This window comes from Malaclemys terrapin, chromosome 1, assembly GCF_027887155.1.
Source record: "Malaclemys terrapin pileata isolate rMalTer1 chromosome 1, rMalTer1.hap1, whole genome shotgun sequence".
In the NCBI taxonomy this organism is placed as follows: domain Eukaryota; kingdom Metazoa; phylum Chordata; order Testudines; family Emydidae; genus Malaclemys; species Malaclemys terrapin.
This window is the reverse complement of record NC_071505.1, coordinates 91,884,213-91,896,409: the sequence shown is the minus strand read 5'-3', so window position 1 is coordinate 91,896,409 and position 12,197 is coordinate 91,884,213. Positions and strand designations below refer to the sequence as shown.

General features: G+C 50.2%; 1 protein-coding gene across 2 annotated transcripts in view; it reads left to right on the top strand.

The window, feature by feature from the left end:
• Positions 1–12,197, top strand: part of SGSM3 (small G protein signaling modulator 3) — a 47,430-nt gene that overhangs the window by 19,502 nt on the left and 15,731 nt on the right. For both annotated transcript variants that reach the window (XM_054031113.1, XM_054031102.1), the window contains exons 3-11: positions 1,032–1,117; positions 3,048–3,114; positions 5,145–5,353; positions 5,498–5,605; positions 7,507–7,650; positions 8,142–8,337; positions 9,313–9,458; positions 10,368–10,595; positions 11,364–11,418. In XM_054031113.1, the coding sequence (XP_053887088.1) occupies positions 1,032–1,117; positions 3,048–3,114; positions 5,145–5,353; positions 5,498–5,605; positions 7,507–7,650; positions 8,142–8,337; positions 9,313–9,458; positions 10,368–10,595; positions 11,364–11,418 (1,239 nt within the window). The remainder of the gene's footprint in view (positions 1–1,031; positions 1,118–3,047; positions 3,115–5,144; positions 5,354–5,497; positions 5,606–7,506; positions 7,651–8,141; positions 8,338–9,312; positions 9,459–10,367; positions 10,596–11,363; positions 11,419–12,197) is intronic.

Below are 12,197 nucleotides of genomic sequence, written 5' to 3'. Positions count from 1 at the left end.
GTTGACCTAACTTTTAGGTGTAGACCAGGCCTGTATCCAGCAGGGACAGTCTTAGATTCTCTCACCCCACATTCGCAGCCCTTCCCCATCTCACTTTTATTCTCCTCACAACAGTTCCTTCGGTGCCATCCATCCATGGGGGAGGTGCTGCTGGACGACTGCAGCAGTGCAAACCACTTGCCCAGAGCTGTGATGCTCCCAACTGAACAGAGCAGGGGGTTGAGTCTGATTAGTGAACTTGGCTCCTTTTTCTTTTAAATGAGCTATGGAATGGGACTAAATCTGACTTTAGGTTTTTTGTTTTTACTGTAACTGCAGTTTCAGCCACCGCTGTTTGAACTCCCACTACGAGCTCTGAGAGGAGGGTAGATTTATCCCAACCCCTCAGTTCTAGTGGAGCTGCCGCCTCTTGGAGGAGACAGATTTGGGGGCTATGTAGATGTCATCAGCTCACAAGTTAAACTGGGTCTGGATGGCAAAGCTCCAGGAAACGCCAGGTGCGGTGGGAATTGGGACTGGTGACTCAGCAGGTGGTAGTCATTGCTCCATGAAGATTGAACGAATGCTCCGATGTGGCACATGGGGATGCTGTTTAGTTATGTTTCAGATGAGCCCTAAAATCACAATGAGACATGATCATTTCACTTCCCTGAACACTCTCTCCATTATCTCTAGGGTACCTGATTTTGCTCTTGTGCACCTTTACTTAGTCATTACAATTTCTGAAATGCTGGTATAAAAAGTTTGCTTCAAGTTCCATTCTAGAGGTGCTTCCTTTTAGTGGGAGTGACACTTACTATTTTGAGTTCCCAAGGGATGAAAGATGCTACAGAAACATAAGCTGATCCTGTTTGCTTCCTTGGGCATAGCACAGTTACTAAGGTGATGAGAGCTGTATAAATACTTAGCTGCCATTGTAGCCACCTGACATCTCACTGAATTAGTTGGCTGTCAGTATTAGGTGTTAGTTAATATCTGCTAAGCTGCTCCTTGTTCTTAATTATTGTGTGTGTTGATCCCTTTGTATTTAGGAAACCACACCCCCTCTTCTGGGGGCCCCTTCTCAGCTCTCACCCCCAGCATCTGGCCACAGGAGATCCTGGCAAAGTACACCCAGGTACAGTGGGGAGAGGGGACAGAACATAGTTTGTCTGCTTTTTTTCTCTTCATTGGTAGAGTAATAAATGTGAAGTGCTGCTGCTGGCTTACTGGACTCTTAATGCTGCAGGGAAGGTGCAGACTTTTTCTTTCCCCAAAAAACTGTTCTAAGCAATGAGCTGACATTTAAATTCTGTGTGTTTGCAGCTGCAAACAGCTGGGACTTGCTGTTAAACTAAGTTTTGGGTAGTGAGTGCAGCCTCTGCTGAACAGAGCCAAGGGGACACCCAGAGCCTGAAGAAACCTCTGTGGATCCTTTCCCTGCTCTTTTGCAACTCTGTGGCTGCATTTTACGATGCAGAGAAGGGTTTTTCTAACCATCCACAGTCAGTCATGGGTTCCATAGCCCTGTGTAGGCTAACGCATTGTAGGAGAAATTAACAACCCCCCCAGCGACATGCTCTGGTTTAAGGGATGAGTGTAGAGCTTTGTAACCTGCCAGTAATGTTTGTTAAAGGCAAGTGAGTCACAGAGCCTAGTGGGATGGGCCTCTGAGCCCATTTCTCAGAGGATCGTGCAGTGAAAGAGTATGTATATCTGTGGGGCTACCTGTGTGCCTTGGGGAGAACACACATGGGGAGCTTTGTTAGGGGTGCACTGACTCACTGATGCCAGTTTGTGCTGTGGGAGGGTGCAAGAGTGGCAGTGTTAGGAGTGCACATGTGGGCAGTTGTTAGGAGTCGGGTGGGTTAGGCTTTGTCTACACATGGGATTATCCCTGATTTCAGCCACCAGCATAACTGCACCTGTGCCAATCCCTGGAGCAGTGGTTTCCAAACTGTGGTACGCATACCTCTGGTGGTACGCGCAATATCTCTGGGGGTACATGAGAGTAATTGTGTAATGGTGGATTTTATTTATTGCATTTTCAAAATAGGCTACTCAGCTGAAGCTTTAAAACTCTATGTGAATTTGTTATATAAAATACGGTAATTAATTTATTTCAAGATGTACCTATGAGAACACAGATCCCCAGAGACGCTGATGTACAGAGCCCTCACCTCCAATCACCATACAGCATGGGCTCACTTGCCCAGCAAGTGTCCAGTCTAACTGAGCTCAGAACTTAAGGGGTTTGTTTTTGGTTGTATACGTCGCACTATATCTGAATGTAACAGTGAAATATGGACAAATGGCTACGGACAGGTAGTGTTAAGAAGAACTCACAAAGTATCAGTGATGAGAAGGGGAGGGGCACGCGGGCAGCTGGTAGATCTGGAAGCGGACACGCAATAAGAGAAGTTTGGGAACCTCTGCTCTAGAATAAGCAAGGAAAACTGGTGTTTGTGCTGTGGAGCTGAAAGAACCTCTGACTGAAACCAGGGCAGGCTCCACCAGCTTAGCCTGCCTACCCCAACTGTTTGCACTGGTGCAGTTGCATTGGTGGCTGGAATGTAGACGGGGTCTTGGCGGGGCAGTGCTAGGGGTGCACACACAGGATAATGAAGGACTAACCATGTCTTAGAGGACCACCCATGTGGGGGCTGTGTTAGGTGCATTCCCAGGAGTTCCCATACACGTAGGGATTATCTCAGAATAGTGATCCAGATCCACTGCCCCTCCCAAGCAGATGTTATGCCTCCTTTCCATAATGAGAAGCCAGGGGAGAGCGACATGGGTGGGGAATCAAGGCAGAAGCTACTGAAGAGAAGCCAAAGCCCTTTCCTCACTGTGTAGCGGGGCTAGACTAGCGTATTTTGCCTGTTGAACAGAGCAGTGTTCAGAAGGGGGATGAAGGTCTGAGTGTGCATCCCAGGAGCTGGGAGTGCTCCTCCCTTACTGGGGCCTAGGCAGTGTGACACAGCCTGGCACTCTAAGCAGGTGTCCCACCTAGTGGTCAAACGATGGAAATCAATGCTACCTCTACTTTCTACCTCTCACGCCCCCAGAAAGAAGAGTTGGTGGAGCAGCCGGAATCCCGGTACGATGAATTCGGCTTCCGAGTGGATAAGGAAGGTAAGGCTGCCCCCACCCGCTTTCTGGGCCCATTCTATCCCCAGGGTACCTCATGTGATAGGATCTCCCTTCCACTCTCTGTGATGTCTTCAGTTCCCAGCGCTATCCTGACTCCAGTTTTTTTAGGGATGTGCTTTAAAAGTGCTGGCCATCTTGGAAAGTGATATCTAAAATGCTGGAGCGCTGGCCCAGCACAGTCTGTGACCCCAGTGTAACTTTGCCATCATGAGGCAGGGAAGGCGTGTTTCACTGGTGCATTGTTGCTGCAGGAGGGGGAGGTACAGCTGTTACGATTCACTGAGCAATATGTGCTGCAGTAAATAGCACTGTAGCTTTTCAGCAGTGCAATGCAGAGCACCTACAGCAGATGCAGTGAAACTCAGTGACCTTTCAAACCTTCTATCAAAGCACCTTTGGTTCCCTTCCCAAGGTGGGCAACTGCGGTAGGCTATTCTATCGTCCAGGTGAGGGGAAAGCCCCCACAGCTTGACCAAGGGTGCCTGAGTAGGGGCAGAACCAACAACCTGCTTTAGCTGCATACCTTGCAGGAAGGGAGGACCAAACAGAAAGGGGTTAAAATGGCTGGAGAACCCATGCAGCTGGGCATTAATTATGGGGGCCAGCTGCCGTGGCTAAAGAGGAGGAAAAGAAAAGGAGTGTCTGGCAATGGGAAGATTCCTGGTTGCCATATGAGGAGATGTCACATTGCATTGCTGTACCCTGAAAAGGGGAAAACTGATTTGGACAAGATTAGCCCCCTGGAAAGGGCAGGAGGAGGCTGGGTTCTCTATGTCAGTGGTTCTCAACCTTTCCAGACTACTGTGCCCCTTTCAGGAGTCAGGTTTGTCTTGTGTACCCCGAGTTTCACCTCACTTAAAAATTACTTGCTTACAAAATCAGACATAAAAATACAAGTGTGTCACAGCCACACTAGTACTGACAAATTGCTGACTTTCTCATTTTTACCATATAATTATAAAATAAACCAACTGGAATATAAATATTGTACTTGCATTTCAGTGTATAGTATATAGAGCAGTATAAACAAGTTGTACAAACAAAAAATTTCATACTACCTTCACTGGTGCCTTTTATGTAGCCTGTTGTAAAATTAGGCAAATATCTAGATGAGTTGATGACCCCCTGGAAGACATCTGCGTACTCCCAGGGGTATGCGTATCCCTGCTTTATGTGCATGTGTGTGTGCGCACACTTGCGCTGAGTGCCACACTGAGCACTGGGAGGCACCCCAGGGACAGTGACACAGGTATAGGGGTGTGGCAAAGGGAGTGCCTGTTCCTCCAGAGCATACTATAGATTCATGGATATTAATGCCAGAGGGACCATTCTGGTCATCTAGTCTAACCTCCTGCATAACACAGGCCACAGAATCTCACCCCTGCAATTCCTGCATCAAGCTCATGTCCTATGGCTGAGCCAGAACATATATTTTAGAAAGCCAGTCTTGAGTGAAGAATGCCAATAACAGTGAATTCCCGACTTCCCTTATTAAGTTTCTTCAATGGTTAATTTACCTCAGTTAAAATTTTGCACCTTATTTCTAGCCTGAACGTATCTAGCTTCAGCTTCCAGCCATTGGATCTCGCTGTGCCTTTGTCTATTAGATTAAAGAGCCTTATTAAATACAAAGTTACAAAACCCAGTGGGGCAGCTGCTGCCAGGCTCTCATTTAACTTCGATGACCCGCTGTTTGGCTGGCTCACGTTTTGAATAGGCACATATGAGTCCCAGCCTCCTATATCTTGGGGTTTCAGTGCGGTTTGCTTGTGACCACACAAGCGGTGCTGGGTGGCGAGCGCAGTTTGAACCCAGGCTGTCATTGCTGTGATGCAGGGCTCATGCATCTGAATCCCCAGCGCCGCCACCAGTGCAGAGGCTCAGGTATTTTTGTCTGGCTTTTTCAGATACAGAAGACAGATCTCTCCATTTCTGTCTGTCACTGGTCCCCGCCTAGTCCCTTTCTTGTCTGTTTCCTTCCCACCTCTGCCTTCCCCTGTCTCCTCATGCAGATGGCACTGAGCCGAACTCCAGCAAGCTGCTGGGGACTCCGCTGACGGAGGAGCCACAGCAGAGGCTGAAGTGGCAGGCCCACCTGGAATTCACGCACAACCACGACGTGGGGGACCTCACCTGGGACAAAATCGAGGTCACGCTGCCGGGTTCGGACAAACTGCGCTCACTGGTGCTGGCTGGCATCCCACACAGCATGAGGCCTCAGGTGAGACCCTGGGGCACAGTCATGAAGAAGGGAAGCAGGAAGTATGAAATGAGAGACCAGTTCCTGTTGCTTTCACTTCTTGGTTTGTTGTGGTTGCGTTTTGACCGCTCGTCACCCTTTCTTTTCATGTCCCCGATTCTCCAGCTGTGGATGCGTCTCTCTGGGGCCTTGCAGAAGAAGAGGAATTCGGAGATGTCCTACCGAGACATTGTGAAAAACAGCTCCAATGATGAAACTATCTCTGCCAAACAGGTCGGGAGCCTGCCTGATGCCAACTCTCCAGTGCCTGGGGTGGAAACATGGGTGATCTGTTGCACTGGGGGGATGAGGAATTTGCTTAATGCCTGCAGGGACAGATGAGGGGGAGGGGAGAGGTTGGACTATGCTACTCGTCAATTTTTCTCATCCTTTATTTATTATTATTCTCATCCTTTATTGGTTTGAGGGGCTCACTTCACCTTCCCAAGAGGGGAGGGGAAAAGATTTAGTCCGCACCCACACTGTCCTCAGGCTGTATTGGTTTCTGTGTACATGGGGCAGAAGTTCTGCTGTAAATATATGCATATGAATCATGCCTAGGTACAAACACTGACCAAGATACTAAGGAGTAGGGCCCTACTACTACAAATTCATGGCTATGAAAAACGCGTCAGGGACCGTGAAATCTGGTCTTTTTTGTGCTTTTACCTTTACTATACAGATTTCACAGGGGAGACCAGCATTTCTCAAATTGGGGGTTCTGACCCAAAAGGGAGTTGTAGGGAGTCACAACATTATTTTAGGGGGGTCGTGGTATTGCCACCCTTACTTCTGCGCTGCCTACAGAGCTGGGCAGCTGGAAAGCAGCGGCTGTAGGCTGGGCGTCCAGCTCTGAAGGCAGCGCCCTGCCCGCAGTAGCGCAGATGTAAGGGTGGCAATACCATACCATGCCACCCTTCCTTCTGCGCTGCTGCCTTCAGAGCTGGGCTGTCAGAGAGTGGCGGCTGCTGACTGAAGGCCCAGCTCTGCAGGCAGCAGCGCAGAAGGAAGGGTGGCAATACCATACCAGGCCATCCTTAATTCTGTGCTACTGCTGGCAGTAGCTCTGCCTTCAGAACTGGTCTCCCAGCCAGCAGCCTCCGCTCTCCAGCTGCCCAGCTCTGAAGGCAGCGCAGAAGTAATGGAAGCAATACCGCAACCCCCCTACAATAACTTTGAGACCGCCACCCCCAACTCCTTTTTGGGTCAGGATCCCTATAATTACAACACTGAAATTTCAGATTTAAATAGCTGAAATCATGAAATTTACGATTTTTAAAATCCTATGACTGTGAAATTGACCAAAATGGACCATGAAGTTGGTAGGGCCCTACTAATGAGGAAAGGGAACCCTGGGACTGAAATACCACCAGCAGGTGCATGCCCTATTCAAGTGGCAGCAGCTGTCTCCTAGGGTTTGTCTTTCCTCCTGAGTCGTGAGGGCTCAAGGTGCCAACAAGGCTGGGACAGGGAATTTCCTCTCTCCCTTCTTTTCTGTAATGCTGTCATGGCAAACTCTATCTCTAGGCCAAACTCACCAAACTCCTGGGGTAACAAACCAAAATCATCTGATGGAGGGAGGGACTGAACAGTTCAGGGGATTTGGCCTGTGATATGGAGCCTTTATGCTCACAATCACGAACTACAGTCAAGCCCAGGCCCTGGCCATCGGATTGTGATTTGGTGGCCTGCCTGAAATGGGCGGGGTGGGGTGGACTCACTCCAGATCCCAATGGATAAATGTCCACTTTGCAAACTCCAGCAGCACAGGCTGTACCTCTTGCTGCCATTCTCAGGGGTGACACCAAGGACCGAATGGGTCAAGAAGTATGAAGTCCCCTCTCATCCCTCAGGGCAGTCCCTCTGAGGCAGAGTTTAGGTACCTTGGAGAGTGTGTCTGAGAAGTTGCTCTGTCCCTGGCTATGCTGTCCTGAGGGTAAACAGAGGCCTTCGGGCTCCAGATGGTGCCAGTCCAGTATCTCGCACTGGCACTAAATGTACTTTAAAAGGGTGTGGGAAAGGCTAGGGAGTGTGTGGCCAGGACAGGGCATCAGGGAGGCCAAGGGAGTAGGAGGCTGTTAAGCAGATTACACTATCTGAGTCTGAAGCAATTGTTTGTGACGGGTGCTTGCCAGATCGAGAAGGACCTGCTCCGCACCATGCCCAGCAACGCCTGCTTCTCCAACATGAACAGCATCGGGGTGCCACGACTGCGCAGGATACTCCGGGGACTAGCCTGGCTTTACCCAGAGATCGGATACTGCCAAGGCACCGGCATGGTAATTCCACTTGCCCCTGCTTTATGTTCCTTCATTAGGGATCATTCTTTCTGCAGTAGGTGAGTCAGCGCAGCTGATTTCAGGCAGCTGCAGTGCAGCTGGGCACCATGCGAACCAAATTAGATCAGAGGAACAGACAAAATGGAGCCATTTCGCGGGGCAGGAGAAATGGAAGGAATAATTCTGCGCATGGACTAAACTAATCTGTTTGTGGCAGGAGAGTGATATTGTTTATTTGATTGACATGAGACTCAGCTGATGTGACTGAAATAGCAAAGAATCTCTTCAGGTGGCGTGTGAAAGAAATTCCACCAATAGGAGAAAGCAAAGCTCCTGGGTGTGGAAATGAGGGATGTTTCCATCTCCTAAACTCTGGACTTTGTCCATCTCCCACACAGACCTATGGAAATGTTCCACTCCACCTAAGCACCAGTGAATGTCCCATTTAGTGCAAGCTTGGAATGAACATCTCTTCTTCCCCTTCTCACTAGGTGGCGGCTTCCCTGCTGCTCTTCTTGGAGGAGGAAGATGCCTTCTGGATGATGTGCGCCATCATCGAGGACCTGGTACCTGCCTCCTACTTCAGCACCACGCTGATGGGAGTGCAGACCGACCAGCGCGTCCTACGCCACCTCATCGTGCAGTACCTGCCACGGCTGGACAAGCTCCTTCAAGAGCATGATATTGGTAAAGGGGCCCCTCAGGCCATTGAATCTTCTGACCCAGGGTGCTGCTTTCAGCCTGCAGGCATGACCCAGGCTCATGCGTATGTACATGCGTGTGTGTGTGTGTGTGTGTGTGTGTGTGTGTGTGTGTGGATAAGAGAGGCCTATGTACTGCACAGCACCTTAAACTGAAATGATGTGGTAGGAACCCACAATTGTGAGGCTGCTCCCACAATACCCCTCTCCCTCTCCAGCCGAATACACTCAGTAAAGTGTCCCTTGGTTCACGTGGCAGTGATGAATTCAGTGTATTCTTGTTGCTCCATACTCTGTTTGATATGCTGCAGGGCTTGACGGTGCAGAGCTGCAGCATTGTGGTTGTGTTTTGGGAGAAGCTGTTGGTTTGAGGGTTGGACTGGACTTACTGGGGGGCTTTTCTCACCCAGGAATGCCTGGGAGTCTTGTGTTTGGGGTTTTTTGACAACCCAGGAGGTCATGGAGGCTTTGGCGCTGGGATGGGGAGATGCAGCATCTCTCCTTCTCTCCTGTTTGGGGGCCACAGGGAGCGGGGAGGGACATTAAACTTTTGAGGAGGGGGAGGTTTGAATTCCTGGTGTATGGCTGTGGCTGTACGTACGCGCGCACAATGTCACATGTGGTTTTGGACGTTCTGATTGAGTCTTGTTTAAAAGGGGCACTGTCATATCTTAGGTCCCAAGAAAATGGCCTTATTCCTATGACTGTTTTATTTTACTAAACACAACGCATGTGAGCCTCTCCCCGCCCCCCCCCGACGTCCCCCGGAGCTGTTCATGCGCTGACTGATGTCATCAGAGTTGTCCTCCTTTATAGTCATGGTGGCTGGAGAATCCCCTGGGAATGAGGAGTAGTTGAGGGTGTCCCTTTCAGGCTGGGAGTGCGGTTCTGTGTGGGCTCTCTTCCTCTCTGGTCACCCGATCACTTGTGTCACATTCCCTTTCTGTCTCTTCACACACAGAGCTGTCCTTGATCACCCTGCACTGGTTCCTCACGTGCTTCGCTAGCGTTGTGCATATCAAACTGCTGCTGCGCATCTGGGACCTCTTCTTCTACCAGGGTTCGCTGGTGCTCTTCCAGGTCACACTGGGCATGCTCAGTATGAAGGTAACAACCACCTCCTGTGCCCTGATTTCTAGCACCCTGGCTTTCTCTTCAGGAACGAGGAGGATTCTAGGGGTGGGGCCCTCCTGTACCCCCTGGTTGTATCTGGTTCAGGAGTTCACTTTGGGGAGAGCGAGAGCTGCCATCTTGATTTCCTCAGAATCTGGGGCTGTGAAGGGCGTCCTGGCAGAAGGCAGTCAGCAATCCATTGTTTGAGATTTGGGAGACTCAGTCAAGAAGATGGCTTCCCTTTCCTGCTCTTTTTCCCCCTCACCTTCACGCCCCGTGTCTCACCATCACCCTCCCTCATTTGCTACACCCCCCTGACTCCTGAGCCCAGAGTAACACAGACTGGAGACTTGTCCTGCCCTCCCTGGCTCCAGAGAGTTCTTGGTTTTTTACTATCTTTGGATGGAGATGTCAAACCAAGTTGCTGACCATTTGGGGATGATAAAAGATCCTTTGGTGCTATTCACACAAGCCCCAGGGTGTTAGCCCTGTTGTTGTGGCCATATTTAATTTGGGTGATTACCCTAAACTTTCTCCCATTCAGAATTCAGAGGAAGTTATCCTGTGACTCTCTTGTGTAGCATTGCTGGTGCAAGATGGCGATTGTGCAGCACCTTGAGGTGCCTGCGTTTCTGTGGTGGATGAAGTGATTTCTGTATAATGTGCTGTGGGATCCTTTGGTATGAAAGTGCTAGAGCAGTGTGAGATGCTGCTGCTATCTCCTGACCAAACAGCTTGGACTTTTTCTTATTGAAACTTTTAAGAAATAATCTAGTTGCTTCCGGGTTAAATTTTGTGCCTAGACTGCATTCTGAGGTGTAAGCAGGGCTTTTAGCAGTCCTGGTGAGTGTCACTGACATCCTCAGCGTATTGTGTATGCGTGGTTTCTCCCCATTCCCGCAGGAAGATGAACTAATCCAGTCGGAGAATTCTGCCTCCATCTTCAACACTCTCTCGGACATCCCGTCTCAGATCGAGGATGCGGAGGTGCTGCTGCGGGAGGCCATGCGCGTCGCTGGCTCACTGACAGACATGGCAGTGGAGACCCAGCGCCGCAAGCACCTGGCTTACCTCATCGCTGACCAAGGGCAGCTGCTCAACCCCAGCGCCGCTGTCAATAATCTATCCAAGGTGGGTGCACGGAGCCCTGCCCATTTGGACTGTTAGGGGCTGTAGATCCCCTTCGTGACACTGCCTTATGGGCTAGCTGGCCATCCACCCTTATAACACTCTGTTAGCACGAGGCCACCCTGCATTAGCAGGCTTTGACTCCATGATAAACTTCCCTTCTCTCACCTTCCCAGGGAGGGGGAGTGAGTGCTAGGACTGTGATGGGAATGTGACCACATGTACTGTTCTCACTGCCAGGAGGCCATGCTACCAGACCTCCCACACCTGCCACAGCCACCAGACCTCCCACACCTGCCACAGCCAGCCCACGCAAGAGGAATCTCAGCAACCGGCTAAGCACTAAACGCTGCCTTTCACTCTCTCCGTGGAATGAATTAATTTTGTGTTGCAATAGATCCATGGGTCATCTCCTGTTCTCCCCCTCACCAGCCAGTGTTTGGCTGTTTTTGTGCTTTGTTCAATCCTGTTCTGAGTGTCCCTGATGGTGATCATCCACCCTTAGATTAATCCACAGCCTGATAGATCCCACTCTCTGAAATCATTCCTGCTGGTCCTCTTGCTCAGAGTGCTTTGGTTACTGCCCATTCTGTCTGGGACCACTCCAAACAGTTTTCCTCTCTCCTTGCAGTGTACACCCCTCAGAGACTTGCTGACGGTCGCTGTATCCCCTTGCCCTACTCTAGCCCCTATATGCCAATCTATACATGTTTAGTTCTTCTAATATCTCCTTACGAGTCCACTCTGTCTCACTTTCCCCCCCCACTTCAGATTGTGCGGCGCAGGACCCAGCGCAGGAAATCTGGCATCACCTCGTTGCTTTTCGGTGAGGACAAGTGTGTTCCTTGCATGTTGTGATGGTGCTATCAGGGTGGAGGGTGAAAGAATAGTCTGGAGGCAGAGGAGTGGTTGGGCACGGGAAAATTGAGTGTGTGAAAATTCCTTCAGCAACAAGAGAAGGTAAAGCAAGGGAAGAGATTGAATGAGGAGGAGAGAAGGGAGTTGAACTTGCTGAGTCTGCATTCCCCAAAACAAGAAGCAGACTTTTCCTGATAGCCCAGGAAGTAGCGTGCTTTGGTCGTTAGCCCTTAACCTTCTTGCTGCAGGTCCAGCCACCCCCAAAATATGAAGCCATTTAGGACAGGAATATCCAAAGTCCCTCTTTTTACTCCTGGGGGAATTCTGCACCACTGTGCATGCGCAGAATTTGTCCCCTGCAGTTTTCTGTGCTTCCCCACAGAAAAATGACTTTCTGATAGGGAAGCAAAGGGAAGCCACAAGAGTGGTCGTACAACGTTCCCCAGCAGTATGCCGGGTGCCCATGATAGCCAGCAGAGAGGTAAATCATTGTGGGGCAGGAGGCAGGACTGGGGAGGACTTGGCTGGGCTGGGGAGGATGGGATTTCCCCTCCCGTGCATGGCATCTGGAGCTGTCGGACCCACCCCCAGATTTCTCCCCCAGCTGTAGGAAGCTCTGCAAACTGCCCCCCTCCTCCTCCGCACACACTTCCTGCACCCATCGCTCCTCAGTTCCCCACCTCATTCACTACCCATCTTTCAACAGCCTCAAAATATGAGGCAAAGAACCTACAGATAACAGCCTCC